The sequence below is a fragment of the Hippichthys cyanospilos genome, chromosome 9 (genome assembly GCF_059441005.1).
Source record: "Hippichthys cyanospilos isolate Australia breed blue-spotted pipefish chromosome 9, RoL_Hcya_1.0, whole genome shotgun sequence".
NCBI lineage: Eukaryota > Metazoa > Chordata > Actinopteri > Syngnathiformes > Syngnathidae > Hippichthys > Hippichthys cyanospilos.
Genome location: NC_142377.1, coordinates 7,603,208 through 7,623,013, shown reverse-complemented (window position 1 = coordinate 7,623,013; position 19,806 = coordinate 7,603,208). Strand labels below are relative to the sequence as shown.

The window sequence follows — 19,806 nt, the reverse complement described above, 5'->3', positions numbered from 1 at the left end:
GCGCCGTCAACAAACAATTCCAGAATCGGAGGACGTTTTACGTCCCCGCCCATAGGGGGCTTTGAATACCGTAAGGCCCCGGATATAGGACGCGCCTGTGTATAGGGCGCGCCCTCAATTTTGGGTCCGATATTTTCTATGGTACCGTGTTTAAGACGCTCCAACACTTTGGCGACAATCTAAAAACTAAAGCAAAACTAATACATCTCATTTTCTTGGGTTCGTATCTGCTAGATATATATTTATCGCGGGTTAATGTCAGAGAAATCTATGAAGAAACGTATGTATTTTCTTGTCCCACCACCATTAACCCATTCAATACCAGGAACGTATTTTTCACGTTTAAGAGTCCAGACATAAAATCCCACACTTAACTATTAAATCGATACCCAAGTACATTAAGGACATTAATTTCCAGATACCTAATTATTATTTAATAATATAATTAATAATATTTATATTATTTTAATAATATAAAATATAAAATAATTATTAAATTGATATTTAAGTATCTGTGATTGAATGTCTGGACTCTTAAAAAAAAAAAACGTTGAAATACGTCCCTGGCATTGAATGAGCTCATCACCGCATAAAACTGGAAAAAAACAAAAATGAAAATTAACATTCGTTGTTTCATTTCAGTTGCTTGTAATTGTGGGAACATTTGTTGTGATAAAGATAACATTTCCATAATAATTACTATTCATGAAATGTGTCCCACAACTTAAAACGCAATCCTGTAAACATAAACCTTTTTGTCTCAGCCTTTTTCAACTAATATTCTTTTTAAATCATTAAATGTGATTTAGACCAAAAATCTGCATTGTTTCATCCCGTTTTCTTCAGTTTAAAATATTTACAACATTTACAATACTTTACAGTTATTATTTATGAGTTTTTAAAAATTTTATATCAAGTTTGGATAAAGATTGCCGTATTATTTCAGGCACTTTGATCCATTTGAAGCAATTTTTTTTTCGCCTGCATAATCCTGCGGACCGGATTAAACTTCCTCGTGGGACATATTCAGCCTGCGGGCTCTACGTTTGACACCTGCGTGTTAGTGGAATCAACACTGCCAAAGCTCAAAAGGTAACAAGGCGCTCATCTAAAAGAGAATAATAAAAAAAAAAAAAAAAACCAGCCTGAAAAGTACAAGACAATTCTATCAAAAAGAGCGTCCTCTGAAGATTTGCGTTTGTTCTTACGCCGTGTGCTGTGTGCGTGCACGAGTGTGCGTGTGTGTTGACAGAGACGCCGAAGTGATCAACTCCACTTTATTCCATCTCTCCTCCGAGACAGGCGCATGCGTTTGCATTAGTTCTATCTTGGGCATGGCCATCTATCATGCTGACAGGCACGCGGGCACGAGCGCACCTTGAGAGGGGGATGTCACACTCTTTAGCGAGATAAACTCAAACCTGTAATGTGTGTATATTAACCAATGGCCCGATATTAAAAGAGCTCTCATGTGGTCTGCATATCTAATTCGCACATGCACAAAGCTGTTTACGCCGCCTTCCGGAGGGGACGTTCAATCCTAGACCGTCTCGTGGGCGCGTGTAATGAGGAACCGGCTCAACGCGGCTTGCTTGTAGGCTTGCTTGCCTCCATTTGATTTGACTGATTTATTCAACATATAAATGCAGTGCAAGATTTAAAAAGGACAGTCGGGGCGTGATATGGGCAAAAATGACCCAAAATGGTCAAAATAGCACAAAAGCGCCATCTTTTCTCCAATCCTTTGATCTTTACATCAGAGGCATTTCACATCAAGGGAAATCTTGAATGAAGACACTCGGGAACTGAAATTTCACCCAGATGATGGCAACATGTCAAAGAAATGTGTGAGGAATGTGCCTTGGCTAAAATCCTACGAGCAAGACATGGACAAAAATGACCCAAAAATGGCCAAAATACAGCACAAGAGTGTGATATTTTGTCCAATCTTTTGATCTTTACATCAAAGGCATTTCACGGCCAAGATAAAGCATTTAAAGAAAACACTATGGAGCTGAAAATTCACCCGGTTGGTGACAACATGCCGTTCCTTGGCTAAAATGCTGTGAGCGTAATGTGGACGAAAATGACGCAAAATGTTCAAAATACAGCAGAAGGGTGCGATGTTTTGATCCAATCCTTTGATCTTTACATCAAAGGTATTTCACATCAAAGGGAAACATTTGAATGAAGATTTCGGAGAACTGAAATTTCACCCAAATGGTGACAACAAATGACCCCAAAACAGTCATCTTAACCAAGGGATGGCACTCTCCTGTGTGATCACTAAGTGGTTGTGACTTATTGTAACCATCTGGGTGAAATTTCAGCTCCTTGGTGCCTTCTTTCAATGCTTTTCCTTTGATAAGAACTGCCTTTGATGTACAGATCAAATGATTGGACGAAACATCGTACCCATGTACTGTATTTTGAACATTTTTTGGGGCATTTTTGTCCACATCTTGCCCGTTGTATTTTAGCCAAGGAATGGCACATTCCTTCGACATGTTGACACCAACTGGGCTAAAATTTCAGCTCCTAGTGTCTTTAAATGCTTTATCTGATGTGAAATGAAGGGTTAAAACAAAAAAGATTAGGAACAACTGCAGTCAAATTTCTGTTTATATGTGCGTTTATATTTCCACACAAGCGCATACGTGCTGTCACATGGTCATTAGCTCTGATGGTTAGAATAAAGTTCTGAGCACTCCCCCACAATTCTCTGTTCTAGCCACCCTGTTCCATCTAAATGACGGTTCAAGTGTCTCGTCGGAGAATTTTGGTTTTTATTGTTGGATTGGGCAGCAGTGTGAGTCCTGAGAGGACGGAAGGATGGGACGGAAACGGAGATAATTGGGAGCTAAGCAGAGCAGATGCAATGGTCCGGCAAGATATTTGCTTTTTGTCTTACGTGAAAGGAGGCTCTCTCCTCTCTGTCCAGGGGTTGGGTGACAAACATGTTGCCGCTGATGGGGTCGATGTTGTAAATGCCACTGGGGGGCTGGTCGGCGCCCGCCCCCGTAATGCTGTAGCGGATGCCCACATCTTTGTCCTGGTCCGAACGAATCTGAGGAAAGAGTCAGAGGAGAAAATCGCATAAGGGCATTCCTTCACCGGAAAGCATTCGGACGCTGGTCTCATATATTTTATTTCGTTTGTCCGTTTGTTTTATACTATTAATCAAAAATTGTGAATTTTCACCATTCATTCCTGATGCTTTTAAACACTTTTAAGTGAGGTAAATGACCCCACAAACATTTATGTCATGGTCTAATTAGTTTTAAAAAAAAATCCTGTGGTAATTATTTATACACCGATAATGTATATTGATTTTAACCCTTGTTTGCAAACTTTGCAAACTAAACACGTTGCATTTTTCCTAATTTTGTAAATGCTTTTAAAGGCATTATAATGAAAGTTTTTTTTGTCCATTAATCGCTCAAATTGTTCAGCGGAATCACTTCTATCCAAACATATGTAGGTCAAATTTATTAACAGCCACAAAGAAATTGAGGAATGGTATGTTCTGTCCTCGTAGTCTGTGACGTGATGATGACACTAAGACATAGCCATTAACTGGTCTCTACCGCCATCTACTGTCTTGAGGTGAAACACAAGCCAACAAAAAAGTTTGCTGACGTATTTTGACCGCTGCTCAACTGAAAGTTACAAAAATTGCAAGAAAATCGGTCATAAGTCCAATGAAAATGCATCTCAAAAATTGTAATTATGATGGTTTTATATGGTCCAAAATTTGGACCATGATTATTTTTGTACACAAAATCTCAAACATCCAGCCACAATCAAATAAAAATGTCAGAACGGTTCCATTTTGAAATTTTACGTGTTACGATCATCTGCTGGAAATTTCTGTTCCCTATCGTTTTTTTCTCCCATTGAATCTTTTATGATATCATAAAATCAATCAAAGGAATTTCCATAATTTGTAACGCCACAAGGGTTAAATCAATTTGAAGTCAATTTAACCTTCACAGTTTGGGCATCACTCATTCAATCCCAAAGACGCATATTTACGTATTTCTAAACGTCACAATGAACCTAAATAATCCCAGACACATTTTTTAGATGTCACGATGAACTCATTCAATCCCAAAGACACATTTTTACATATCTTTTGTCAATGTTACAATGAACTCATTCAATCCCAGAGACGCATATTTACGTATTTCTAAATGTCACAATGGACCTAAATAATCCCAGACGCATTTTTTAGATGTCACGATGAACTCATTCAATCCCAAAGACACATTTTTACGTATCTTTTGTCAATGTTACAATGAACTCATTCAATCCCAAAGATGGATTTTTAAGTATCTTTTCTGAAATGTCTCAATGAACTCATTCAATCCCAAGAGGCATTTTTACGTCTCTTTTGTAAATATCACAATCAAGTCATTCAATTCCAAGGACATATTTTCAGATGTCTTTTTTTCAAATGTCACAATGAACTCATTTAATCCCAGAGTCGTGTTTCTACGTATCTTTTATGAGTCAAGGCATGCAATCACTAAACAATCAATACATCCAACAAACATTTATTTCAAGGTTTGATTTGTTAAAAATATAAATCCTGTGGCAATTATTTATATAACGGCAATGTGTACTGATTTTAAGTCAGTTTCATAGCTTGTGCATCAATTGATTATATATTACAATAAACTCATTCAATCACCAGACGGATTTTTATGTACCTTCTCTAAAAGTCACAATGGACTCATTCAGTCCCAGAGATGCATTTTTACACATCTTTTATGAGTCAAGGCATTTAATCCCATGCATTTATTTAAACATTTATTTTCAGGTGTTATGTTAAAGGAGGGTCAGAAAAAGGCTGGCATTAAATGCGTTCAGTAGTTTGTAACCGTTGTAAAGTAATTGTTTTGCAAAAACCTTTGCAAAATATCGATTTCTCAATTTTGCTCATTTTCAGATCTTTGATTTTTATACCGTTTAAATGACAAATGAATCAAATGAATCGGGTAAAACTTGGTCTTGCATAACGTAGATTATATAATCCGGACAAAAGATGGTCCTAATGGGGCTGCAGCATTCCAGAAGGAGAAGGTCATGCTTCAAAATCAACCGCAGACTCCCAAAAAAAAAAATCTAGCTGTCTAGCGATGGGTACTGAACCCACGGGACCGGGCTCAGGTTTGTTCTCTACATCTCTGACATCTCTCTTGTCCTGAACGTGTGCGGTCGGCCGCATCGCCTCTTGAGTGATGTCATGCACTCAAAGCGAGGTCTTAAATCCAAATCATAAAAAAAAAAAAAAAAAAAAAAAGCAATGGGGTGAGAGCACTCCGTCTCAAAGAGGCTCGTTAAAGAAGAACAACGTGGCGCCAGATACGCTATAGGCAATTCGGTTTTGAATTCGAGGGGTGAAAATGACTTCCTTTCAGCTTTGAGGGTACGGAAGGACTTCTTCCCGCCAGGAAGATGAAAAACTGATAATTGTGCGTCAGTCAGAGATGCTTGTTCTTGCCAATCTCCCACTGTGCACCTTAGGTGCTATTATCACATAATGCCGAGGGATACGTTTTCTTCGGAAGACGCTTTCAGTATTCAGAATTTATTATTTGCTACAACAATGAAAATATCAATACTTTTGCTCAGCACCTCGCGGACAAAAGAAGATGGATTTGTCGTACTTCTTTCGGCGGCATTGATTTTCATTAAATTCCAAAAGGACATCTGAGTCACCGTCATTAATGTGACACGATTTGGATTGCCGGGTTACGATTACTGATTCTTAGCTCCGCGTCCCTTTCTGACTCCACTGCATGGAGGGAAAAATGAAGAAAAATGTGGTTGACAGTGACAGCTGCCTTTGTTGATGGAAATTGTGGGCTAAAACTTTTCTCTTTTTACATGTGTTTCTGATACTGACTTTATTTTACACTGGGTTTTTTTTGCCACTCTAGTGCAACTTGTTGAGCCTGGAAGGAGGCTCCTCCCACCCGCGGTCCCTTCTGAAGGTTTCTTATTTTCCCCAGATGAGGTTCTTGAGTTTTATCTTCTTCTTGTGGGCGCTTCGTTCAGAGGATGCAGTTGCGTATATGTGACGTTGTGTATGATTTCTTTTTCACCTTTATATTGGATGCGGCCCGGTACCAGTTGATAGACAAAACGGTACCGGATGGGGACCTTTGGGTTACCATCATCTCCGCAATGACGTTTACGCAGTTCTGTCCATTTCAAGTGGGAAAAAATTAAAGTAATCATAGACGGAAACACAGCTGTTGCAGGCATGGCATTTGCGGGTAAAACAAAAATGGATAGTTTTTATTTGTTTTTGATTGTTCAAAATAAGCCCCTCTCACGGCTTTGGTCCCAACTCTGAGGAAATAATCACAGATTCTAACGGCGAAAAAAGGGAAGTCTGGAATCATCTTTTCTCTCTATCTTTCTTTTCCTCTCTTATGCAATTTCCCCGCTGTGTGAGTCTGCAGATCATGCATGAAAATGAAATGACTTCATCCGTTCAGCTTTGACGGCGCCTTCTGCATAAAACATCTTTCTGTTTGAACATGATAGCCTCTCTTTTAATTTCCACAGTTGTCTTCCCACAGCCACAGAGCAGAACTTTGCGGCAAACCTTTCACAGCCTGCGCTTTGTCGCCATGGGAACCGGTCCCCAATCTTCTGTTTATCTGCCAATCAAATCAGAACCCGTAAGCCATTCGCTGCCATTGACGGTTATAGACGTCAAAATCCTTTTTTACAGGGCTTTTCTTCACTGCCATTGACTGCTACAGCTTCCCGAGACCCAGCCTACTTTCTTGTGTCCACGGGAATGGACATTAGTTTTTGGTCCATGTCTTTTGACCTGCTGGAGTTACCCGAGAGGGCCCGATAGAGGACATTCCGTTTTTTTTTTTTAATTAATTTTTCATGTACATGCTGGGTGTGCAAAATAAAAACACTTTTACATTGCGTAAATGCATTTCAGAAGACAAATTAAAAAGAGCAGAACCTCGTTTACGTTTCAGAAAACAAATGGACAAAAGCTGAAGTGTTGAATTTCAAAAAACAAATGGGCAAAAGCAGAAGCAAATTTACGTTTCAGAAAACAAGTGAACAAAAGCCGACATTTAATTTCAGAAAACAAATTCACGTTTAGTTTGTGTTCATTTGTTTTCCTAATTGTAATTAGATGTGACTTTTGCTCATTTCTTCTCATAATGTCAAGCGTTCTAACTTTTTTGCTGTGCTTCTCCCACACTTGAAGGGCTAGTACCGAAGCCGAGCTAACTGGGGTCCACTCAATGACCAGAATCTTGTTTCTTTTTTTTTCCTTTATTTTGATTTTCTTCAATCTTTTTGTTATGTTGGTCACAGGTGAGCCTTAGCCGTAGCCACACGCATGACCGTAGGCATAGGCTTGGCCACAGGTAAAAAACCTTAAACAAAAAACAGTAACTCTTCTCACATTCCTTATAAAACCAGATACACAATATTACATAATCAAAATACACAGTGCGCGTTTGACATTAAACTACCAGTGCCTTAAAGTTAGACTACCTACTTTTAAGTTAATCAACGCGCGAATGCAACAAAGAATAAAACTTCAGCAAGCCACTAACTACAATACACACGCCGAATGATTTAGCGGCCGGCCCCCCTCCGTGCCGATTCCCGCCACCTCACAACCATCGCATGCGCAATGCGGAGAAACAAACGGGGCTTACCGGCTGTCTGCTCAGTTTTTGCTTCAGGTCCACAGCTCAATGGTAATTTCATGTCTGCGCCTAACATCACCGTGCGGCGCGATGGCGTCTATTGCCGACTCCGTTCTAGTCACGGCTACGTAATTGGTCCATGTATTTACCTTGATTACGCGCAGCTGCGTGATTAACGTGCTCGGCTTGCGCTCACGTGACAGCTGTCAAAAAAAGGGCGTTCGCCGCGACACATAATGTGCCCTGTGAATTTGTTTCAAGTTTTGTTCGTTTGCTTTCTGAAATGTAATCGTGTTTCTGCTTTTGGTAATTTGTTTTCTGAGATCTAATTTGTTTCTGCTTTTGGTAATTTTTAATTAATTGTAATAGTTTGGTAACTTGCTTTTTTCCAAAATATGTATATTTTTTGTTCTATTGGTAATTTGTTTTCTGAATTGTAATTGTGTTTTTGCTTTTGTAATGACATGTTTTCTGAAATGTAAATTGGTTTCATGCTCTGTTTCATGGTTTTCTCTTTTTACTTTGCACACCCGCCTATGTTCATTAGATATTAATCAAAATTGTATCGTATATTAGGAATCAAAGAGGCTTTTGTCATGCAAACGCATGGGAAACATTGCCCCCTGGTGGTAGGATGACAAAGTGCTTGATTTGACTTGTAATCCAAAAAAGTGCTTGACTTTTGAAATGCCAAGAGTCGCAATACGTGTCGCAATGAGGAACAATCCCAGTTCAATTTTCTCCTTTCCACTGTTGCTCGGCGTTGCGTGCAGTTGGCGTGTTGACGCAACGTTCCCGACACACCACGTGACCTCCGCCGCCAATCTCGCTTAACATCCCGACACGACTGTCACCTGAGATCACGTGTCACGTTGGCCCGGCGTATCTTAATAAGCCGACTGGAGACGAAGAAAGGGCACAAATGTAGAAGCGCGACTTGTCGGAGCGCCGCCGCTCCCGTGAGTGACAAGTCGGCGATTGAACCGTTTGAATGGGATGCTAATGACAAAAGCTGGGATCATCCTCCCCTTGCGTTGCCTTTCTTTCACTCTATCACCATCATCTAGCCGGCGTTCTCTTTCTTATTTCGAGTTGCTCCCGGTGGAGCGACCGGCTACTAATCGCACTAAAAATAGCAGAGAAAGGCAGATGTAAGGGACTTAACTTGATGTCTGTCTCCCTCAGATCAGACCAGACATCAGATAAGTGACCTATTTGTAGCTCTTTGAGAGTGATTTCCTTGATTACTGACAACTATCGGGATCCTCTGGGAGAAGCTATCAGCGTGAGAAGAAAAGTGGGAATGGGTGGAAGGAGACGAGTGAAAGCGGTCGAGACGTAAGGGGACATGAGATGAAGAATTATTGTTTGCGAAATCCCACGGGGGTGACGCGCCAACAGAGGGATCTTCATTCAGCATAGTGACTTGACGCCCGGCCAATTAGTATACCCTATTTTTCGGATTATTAGACGCAACTTTTTTCTCGTGATTTGAGACCTGTGGCTTATCTGCAGGTTTTTTTCTTTTGTTTTTGCTAGCCACCAGGACACAATGCAGAATTCTCTTGAGGTAGGATTCAAAAAGTTTGACTGCCCTCAGAATTCCCTCAGAATTGGGACCGGCAATTCTTACTTTCATTTCAGAATAGAATTCTGACTTCCTAGAGTTCAAATTGAAGTAAGAATGACTTTATTCTCAGAATTCTGAACTTGACTCTTGTGCACACACTTTGCAAACAATACAGATATTCCCCTAATTTTGTAAGTTTGTGATAAAGTTATTTATGATGATGTTTTTTCCTCCAACCACTCAAATTGTTCTGTGGAATCAGTTCTATCCATACATATGTAAATTATATATATATATATATATATATATATATATATATATATATATATATATATATATATATATATATATATATATATATATATATATATATATATGGTCTGTCTTTGTAGCCTGTGAAATTGGGATGACACTTTAAGGAATAGCCATTAACTGGTCTCTACTGCCACCTACTGTCTTGAGGTGAAACATTTTTTCTGTTTGCTGACATAGTTTGACCGCCGCCCAGCAGAATATTGCAAAAATCGCAGGAAACTCCTATTAAAAAGCATATCGAAAATTGTAATTATAGTGGTTTTATATGGTCCAAAATTTGGACAATGATTATTTTTGTACACAAAATCTGGCATGTCCAGCTGCAATCACATAGAAATTTCAGAATCATCCGCTGGAAATTTCAGCTCAGTTTTTCATTTTTTTTTCCCATTGTGTCTTTTATGATATTAAAAAAATCATTTGTAACAATGCCACAAGGGTTAAAGTGAGCATTATGACTTTAAATTGAGAACTCGGACTTCAGGATTCTAGCTTTACCCAGTTATAATTCTCAGAGAGGTCATTATGATTTTAAAGTGAACATTTCGACTCTAAATATGATCTGACTTAAGCCGGAATTCTCTCTGTTTGAATTGTGATTTGAAAGTATTTTGACTTTAAGGTGAGAATTCTCCAATCATAGTCAGATTTCCCAGTAGGAATTCTGAGAATAAATTCCAATTTTTTTTTATTTTTTCCACACTAGCCTTAATTCTCTTCCGCAGCTTTTCATACGTTTGCACCACGTGACTTCACAAAGAACAAAGATCAGGCCACCGTCTTCCAAATGCTATAATGCTGTCAGAGAGACAAAAATAATTCAGCCATAAGGTCGTTGAAGCCCAAAATGTGCAGCAGCCACCCGATGTATTACAGCATTATTGCCTACAGTCCGCCATGGGCTAATGGAACATAATAATGTGAAACTCTGGGTTTACACTCTGTGCTCGGCTATTTCATGTCTTATGTCCACTTAATGGCTCAGGCGTGCGTTGGGAGTCCTTCATTTGCAAGCTCTGTACAAGCACCCTCCAGATTCCAGCCGAGGTGCATGAAAACACCAACAACGGGTTCTAATAGCCAAGGGCGTAGCAGGAACCAAACAAACCATGACCACAGTGAAGCATTACTCGACAATAATACGTTCTTTGGATTCCCACGAGTCCAAACACAGGATTCTAATTAATATTGTCAAATACGCAGCCAAATCCACCTATTTTGATTTTGTTTGCCACTTGCTGTCCCCTGGAAATGACATCACACTTCTCAAGGCTCAGGTCACAACCAATCACAGCTCAGCTTGGGATTGACATGAATAAACGCAGAAATAAAATGAATCATTGTTAGCTGAGTCCTGAGTACTGCGATGTCAATTTCAGCTGACAGCTTGTGACAAAACTGGCCGCACAATAAGAGGAATAAAAATGGGTTTTGCTGCCTAATTCGTATTTCGCATACACGATGTTAATCGGAAGGCCGCGTTAAGACTCATGGATGCGCTAAAATCGTATTATTAGAAAGAATATTTTGGGCTTCGTTTTCCCTTTAAGTACGCCGCAGTACTGACGTACTCGACGAAATTGTATATCTTGAGGCCAATCATAGATCAGCTTGTGAACATCACATGATCAAACCCAGAAAGAACCGTGATTAGTCGTCTTGATCACAGGTGATGTCATTTTCAGTCCACGTCGGAAAAAAGTTTTTTTTAGGGCATCATTGTACATAAAGAATATTTTAATTATCAAATTAATAAAACGAACTTATTACTGCTTAAATAAGTTTAGTGACCCTATACTAAAGTGTGACTTTTCTTCCTAAATCAATTTCAACAGGCCAGACAGCACAAGTTCAGGAATCGTAATTTCGGTATGTTCACGGCTCTTTTTAGAGTGTTGGCCTTACGTGTCGTTATGAAGGTTTACATTTTACATCATCATACATCAATACGGTTTATTGATGTAGCCTTATACATCATTATACATTGCTTTATATGTCATTATTCAGTTGATTGATGCAGGGACAAGTGAGCATTCTTCTTATTTGAATTTTTCTCACTTCACTACAGGAAAAACTAAGCCTTACCACTACTAGTGCAGCGGTTCTCAAATAGGACTACTTGAAGGAAATCCAGGGGGTACTCAAGATTTCAAAAGCCCAGATTGTCCCCCATTCTAGAATGGTTTGACCCAACTTGCCACCTCTCGTTACCTGTCAAGTAAATGATTTAATTTTGTTCACAGATTTCTACTACAATCCCAAAATACAACACTTTAAAGTGTAATTATTTTTCTGTGGACAAATATTTATTCATAATTATTTCTTTTTGAGAACAGGTTTGGCACTTTATGTTGATTACTTTTCTGGTTAAATACTGATTAATAATTAAGTTATGACTTATTTTTATGAACACATCTCGACTGTAATCACAAAGGACGGCGATTTATGTTCAATATTTTTATGTGGACAAGTGTGGACAATTTGTAATTATTTTTTTTTGAGAGCAGTGCTGACACTTTAGGTTGATGATATTGGACAAATATTCATGAATAATTAAGTTATTTCTTTTTGATAACAAACCAAAAGAGGACACTTTATGTTGATTGTTTTTTGTGGACCAATACCAATGAAGTTTGAAAGGTTCTAAAGTTGAATAAATTAGGCATTGATGGCATATTTTCAGTATTATTATTTTATTTTACCCCAAAATTCGTTGCACTGCTTAAAGGGTACTTGGCTGAAAACTTATTTCACAAGGGCTGAAAAAAGGTTGAGAACCACTGCACGAGCAAAAAACATATTTTTTTAAGATAATTCACAAGTGGGAATGTTTAGCCACCTAATGAACATCAGATTGAAGTGTTAAAGGTAAAATGTGTAAGATTTTGAGCGTTTTTCACTACGGACAGCAGGAGGTGCTGCAGGTGCTGCATTTATCATTGTCCTTAGCTATAAAAAAAAAAAACAAGTGCCACCCCCCCATGTAACATAATTTAATGATAACCAGACCTATGATTATATTTAAAACATACTGGTGGTTTTCAAGACCACAGTCGTTTGCAAGTTTTTGAAATGTACAAGCTTTTAATTCATTCCTTGAATAAGAAAAACGGCCTAAATCTTACACACTGTCCCTTTAAGCTATCAAGGCAATATATCAACGTCTTTGTTGCTACAGTAAGTTGCTCTTGGCGTCTTGCTAGCATGAAGACATTTTTCAAGGTACCCTGATTGGAATGGATTCTGTGCGCATGCTAGGATCAACCATGAATGGGTAATTTTCTGACATAAGTAGCATTATCAGAAGCTCGCGTGCATGCGAAAAGCTTGAAAATCACCCTTTGATAGTCTCATCTCTCCCCGCTGTTCTATCTGCGCATTGCATGATGAGCACAACATGAAACGGCGAAAATTTGAGTTTTGCGACGCTTCTTGGCCGCGTTTCTGAGATAATGTGCCATCCTTTTGATCGGTGAGAAGGATTCGGGTCTGATAAGCCTTCCGCTCACACAGAACGGTATCCCACAAGCCAAAAGAGTCAAACCCTCGATGAAATAAAAAAAGGTGGGTCGGCAAAATAGAGACAGCCTTCGGACTTAATTTACTGCAGAATGACAAGCAGACACACATGATATTGACTATAAAGAGAAAGTGGGGGTGTTTAGCGGCTTATTAAAGGTGAACGGTCGCTTTAAAAATTGTCACGCAGGAGCTTTGCGAGAGAAAGGCTAGCTGCAAAAAGCTCGGCTTTAATATCTCTCAAATGATCCGTCGGTAGCCAACGTGGTGTGCCGTCTTTCCCGATTCTCATAAAGAGCGCTACGTTATGGATCGGGAACACAAAAGAAAATGAAGAAAGCGGCAAGCGCCACTGAGATATGGCTCCTTTTTATTAGCTTTCTTTTTCTACTCTTTGTCGGTGTCGCTACATCGGGCCTATCTCCGCCTTGACTTTCTTGAGGAAGAAAGGAATATTTTGTCAATACAAATGAGTCTCCGACTGAAAAGGTGTGTGTCGCCTGTACTGACATTCTTATGCTTTTTTTTTTTTTTTTGACAAACTTAGATGAATTCACTTTAGCTGCTCAGGTGTCTCCAAAAAATTAAGAATTTCAAAGAATATGAATTCAATTTAATATTAAACTTAATTTTATTTAATGAAATTGCAACCAAAAACCTGAAAAATATTGTTTTCTTAATTTAAAAACCATTTCTGATTTGAAAAAATCTCGCTTTCTTTTACAAAAACCAACAGTTTTTGCGGCTTATCCCCATACAAATTGCAATGGTTATATAGCATATTACATTTCAAATTAAATCTTAAACTTACAGTAAATCAACTTTAATAAACTTAAAATTAAATATTAAACATGTTTTTTTAATAAAATTGCAACCAAAAACCATAAACATATATTGTTTTATTGGTTTGGAGACAGTTTCTTGGTTTATTGTATAAAACCACCCTTTTTTTTTGCGTTTTATATAAATTATAAATAATATATAATATATAAATTGCTTCAAAATTGGAGTGTGTGTATATATATATATATATATATATATATATATATATATATATATATATATATATATATATATATATATATATATGTATATATATATATATATATATATATATATATATATATATGTATATATATATATATATATATATATATATATATATATATATATATATATATATATATATATATATATATATATTTATATATATCACATCATCATTTCAAACAGGATGTTATACAAATTTTAATTGTAAAAAATACATTTATAACTGATATGCAGAGGTAAAAATTTCACATGGCAATTAAGTTATTTTATGTTTTTCATCCCCCCAAAATGAAAACCCACGGTTTATGCACTGTATAAAGCGCACCAGATTATAAGGTGCATAGTCAACTTTTGAGAAAATTGACGGCTTTTAGTTGCGCCTTATAGTGCGGAGATTTTTAGGTACTCCATAGAGCTGACAATCTTTTTTTTTTTTTTTTAACTTTAGCCATTTGATTTTTTTAACGCTCCGTCGATGAGATGTTAATCAGCTCCACTGTCTTATTTTTGATGAGTTACCCCGAGGACGGAACAGCCCCCCCCCCCCCCCCCCATATTTTGTAGCTTTAAAAAATAGATGAGATGCTTTCTGAAGCATGCCCTTGTGCTCATGCATGCGCGTCACTGCCTCCACCTCAGACCATTAACCAGACGGCGGAATGAAATGTAGGACTGCCCCCCCCCCCCCCAAAAAAAAAAGAAAAAAAAGAAGAAGCAATTACAGGGAGAACAAATATTAATGGGAGTTAAGAAGTGACGAACAAACCCAATTATGGCATTAGCAAGGCAATTTGGAGGAGCTCTGCAGGAAGAGCGAATCCTGTTGAAATGTACCAGCGGTCTCTCTGCATTAACAATGACATTAATTCCCCTGAATCACAGCGTGGGAGAAGAATGAAGAAAATATATCTATTAAGTTCCGTTATAAAGAGCGCCAGACACATTCCGTGTCTAATGAGATGGAAACGGAGGATGCGCGGGCCCGCAGTCTTGTCTTACTTACCAAACGGGCTGTAAAGTCTTAAGTTGAAATGCTTCGATTGTACCATTGTACTCATGGATTCTCAATACGGGAACAAAAAGTTAAGTACGGTAGATCTTGGGTCGTTCGTGCACAGGGCTGGCTTCGGGAAGTCTACTTGAAAGAGAATAAAAGGGCAAGCAGCCGGATGAATTATTTATCGTTTAAGACTGAAATCGCAATCTCAGACGATGGGATTTTGAGGTAGACAAAGCTGTGTGCGCGCACTGGTCCGTGGATCAGCTGCTACCCCAAATCATGATGTTTTGGAACTGATTTAGTTTATTGTTTAACAGTTCATTCATTTGTGCTTTGTTTGGCTTGATCTTTGTTTTTGGCGCCGCCTCTGGCCGCTGTTGATATTACATTTTGAAGTGAGGAAGGACGGCGTTGCTTTAGGCGAGGGCTTACACACGCGTTGTTCTGTCCCTCTGCGAAATCTGGCTCGCTATCTGTAAGTTGTACTTTATTTGTGAGACTGTTGTCATTTATGAGAACAATTATGATATATTTCATTTATGCCAGGTATTTCCCTTTGGTGTATGTTAGCGTATGTACTCATTTGCATGTAATTAATGTTTTGTATTGAAATGAATAGCGCAAGTATGTAATGTCCGTGTTGTATCTGTGGCAACACTGTCATCCAATGGTCACAGTTATCACTACCGTGCTCAATTGGCTTAATATTAGATAAGCGCTAGTCAAGGATGTCAGCTACCCCCCCATAAATAACCGTATTTGATGAGAATTTTATTATTTATTATGTGTATTCCTATTTTAAAAAAATTAGAATTCTCATCCACGGCACTGAAAAAGTTCTATTATTGATTACTTACAGTTTCTCTTCACGTGGCTCTTCACGTGACACACACACACACACACACACACACACACACACATACACACACACACACACACACACACACACACACTCACACACTATTTGAGAAGCGCTGCTTTAGCCTAACATTTGAAAAACAAAGGAAGAAGATATGAGTACCTGGAATGTCTTGAATACCTGGACACTTACTGTAAATGGAAAATGTAAAAAAAACAACCAAAAAAATCACTCATTGACTCGTAGTACCGGAAAAATCACAATTAATTTCCCCCCTAAATCCTTCCGCCCTAGCATGTAGGACGAAAGATGAAGTCAAGGGACTGAGGTACATCTTCATTTGCCCCATCAATTTGCACGCTACTGCCATGTGCTCCCACGGGAGGCGGCGGGTCTTGAGCGGCTGGCCAATCAGCGGCTAGCCCAGGCCAGTTGAAAGCGCTTCTGGCACGGCCAGAGCGACCCGGCTCCAACCAATCAGTTAAAGGCTGGCTTGAAAAGAGGGCCGTGTTTGGATCGGCCAGTGACTCCTGCTGCCAATAAGAGTCCAGAGGGGAGTCGGGGCGCTTCCGAGCGAGCTGCCAGTCGGGTCAGAGTGCTTGATGCTTGTTTAGCGAGAGGCCGAGCAACAGCGTGCGGCCTTTGTACTGGCGGGCCGCCTCTAATGGGACTGTCACCTTCTAACTGTCCAACCGGGAATACTCTTAGTGACTGGGAGGTTGTTTTTTTTTTTTTTTTTTTTACATCTTTATTCTCTATTCAAGCACATTGTTTGGATCAATTCGACGATTCCAGATCTTATTTATCACAGCTACTGGATGTGTTTGGAAATCCACAATCCAACACGAGTTTGCATGTTGTCCCCGTGCCCTCGCAGGCAGTCTGACTTCCTCCCACTTTCCAAAAACATACAGTACATGGACGATTTATTGGACAAAATTTTTAAATTTTTCTTAACTGTGATTACGTGTGTCAACGGTTTTTCATCTTTGTGTGCCCTGCGATTGGCCAGAAATCAGTTCAGGCCTACTACCCGAAGACAGTTGGGATAGACACCATCAAGACAGCAAGGATTAATGGCTAAAAAAAAAAAAAAAAGGATGGATGGCTGAGTATGGATGGCTGAGAAATCCTATGACTCCTAGGCCTTGACTACAAGTTTGAACCCAAATAATTCTCTCGTCTTTGTGTGTAAAACAAATAAAGCTTTATGAATTTACAAAAAAATACCATAATTCCCCAATTATAAGACACACATTTTTTTTTTAAATGGAGGCCGAAAGTATGTGTGCATCCTAGTACAAACGGTAACTTAGTTACAGTTACAATGTCTGTTGCAGCTAACAGTAGCGAGCAGAATGAACCAACGTCCCAGTCCATCCTTCTCACGCAGAAATATTATAAAACGGAGAAGTTGTGATGTCAACAGTTAATTCAATTAAAATTGGCATAGTGACGTATGGCGCTCTGTGCACCAGTGAGAGAACACGGAAAAGAGCTCCATTTCACTCGTTTATTAATTGCGGTCTTTTAGCATATACTCACAATCATAAACTCGGTGGAAAATGGATAGTGCGCAACTTCAGGTATTTACGGAAAACTGAACTCAAGCTGCATTGCCAGGATAAAGAAAAACAACTGCTTGGAGCGCCTTCCATGTTACACCGGCGCAGCGTTCACAGACCGCTTACAATGTTGGAAATCTGAAAACACAATTAACCGGTGCACCTATAGCGCGCCCACTCAATGCCCACTCAAACACAATTTAGCAACAATTTGCTTCATTTTCCAATGAATTTGCTCTTAATTTGAAAAGCCAAATATACAATTTGTCACTTCTTTTAAACCCAGGTAAAATATCACCAAGTGCCTTCACGTACCTCCATTTGAGAACCGCTGTTTATTAAGCTTGGAAATTAGTAGTTCATCCACAACACTACATTTTTGTTGAAATAATGATTTGTCTATAGAGGTAATTTTGCTAACAAATGCCATGCCGTGTTTGTTTACACTTGGAAAAAATGCTAATTGTTCATCCGAGAGTATTCATGCATTTGTGTCAATACAACCAAATTAAAGGAAGCAATCCAGCTGACCTTACTCGGACTCAACATTTGTGAATTTGATTTTCCATTTCTCAATGTCTAAAAAGACCTTTTATTTTTGAAGCGCTTGAGTCGATTGCTCTTCTGAGAATTGCTCATTATGGCTTGCGAGCGGAGTGAAAATCTCATGCTGTTAATTTGCAGCATCACGAGATGTCTTTTGATGACTTGTTAGCTGATGTATACAAGCCGGTCGATGAATATGTAATAGTCTGATTTTTTTTTCAAAAACGAGAAGCTTCACAGAGTCTTTCAAGGTGAGGATTTTCCCTTTAAAGCAAAAATTCAGTCCGAATTCTCAGAATTTACACTTTCACATCAAAGGGAAAGCATTAAAGAAGACACTAGGGAGCTGAAATTCCACCCAGGTGGCAACCACAAGTCAAAGTTCAACATGGCATGACCACTTTATTATAACATTAGCAGGAGTGTGTTTCACCTTGGCTAGAAGAAAATGACCCAAAATGGTCAAAATATTGTAAAAGCGATAAAGTGAGAAACTTCAGCCCTTTTCAATATTTTGACCATCAATTGAATAAAGTGAGAATTCCAAGAATAAAGTCAGAACCTAGAGCATTCCCATTTTAAAGTGGAAATTCTGAGCATTCCTATTGTGGGAATTGTGAATAAATTCAGAATTCTGAGAATTAAGTCAAAATTCATTTAAAATTCAGACATCAATGTGGGATACCTGAGAAAAAAGTTACAATCTTCACTTTAAGAATCTGAATTCTGACTTTAAGGAAGAAGTTCTGAGGATTAAGTCAGAATTTTTACTTTAAAAATCAGAATTTTGACTTCAAGGTAGGGCGAGATAAAAGCGAAAATCCTGCCAAACTTTTTTTTCCCCTTCTTGCACAAATCCTCTCCTGAAGCTGATCAAGATTGATGCGCACTACTTTTTTTAAGTGTTGAAAAAGAGGTCATGAATGGTTTTTGGTTCATCTTTTTCACAAAAGTCAAGTAGCGTACATCGAAGCACGTAAGTTACCCCGCGTCAAACGTGCTCTCCGCTTGTGACTGAAACGGCGTCAGTTTGGTTTTCATGTTGAAGATGATAGTTTGTTGACATTTGCTTTCAAGGTTGGAATCAGGACAGGACCCGATTTCCATTTTCTGCCGTCTCGCGCCGTCCCGGAACGTTCATGCTGACTCATCCAGACTAACAAGGTTTCCAGGAATAGTTGCTCTGATTTTCTCATCACGGGGACACGCTCCCTCATCCGTTTCCTCTACTGCGGATTTGAATAATTCACCTGTCACCTGATGGCGTAGCTTGGGAAGTAGTCCAAAGAATGGGGGCATTTTGCTTCTTGAATGTACAGTCCCTGCTTTGTACAAACAAATACACAATTGTGACGCAGAAACAGTGTAATTACCAAAATATTTTTTTTCCAAAAAAATAAAAATGTACACAAATTACATTGATTCAATTTGTCATATAACTGAATGACAAATTCTATTCATTTCAATCCAAAATCTTAATTAGATGCAAATGAGTACGTAATATATGCAAACGTTTTGCATTGATAACATATACCAAAGGGAAATACTTTGCACAAATGAAAATGCTAAACTAGGCAGCACTATAACATGCTAACATTAGCTAGCATGTTATCCACAGTCTCAAGTTGTTGGATCAACAAATATGACAACATTTGGGTCTATAATCATAATTGACAACA

At 38.6% G+C, this 19,806-nt stretch overlaps 1 protein-coding gene across 2 annotated transcripts in view; it reads right to left on the bottom strand.

The window, feature by feature from the left end:
- cdh4 (cadherin 4, type 1, R-cadherin (retinal)) overlaps window positions 1-19,806 on the bottom strand; it is a 196,335-nt gene that overhangs the window by 42,350 nt on the left and 134,179 nt on the right. For both annotated transcript variants that reach the window (XM_088423329.1, XM_088423330.1), the window contains exon 5: window positions 2,912-3,067. In XM_088423329.1, coding sequence (XP_088279455.1) covers window positions 2,912-3,067 — 156 coding nt within the window. The remainder of the gene's footprint in view (window positions 1-2,911; window positions 3,068-19,806) is intronic.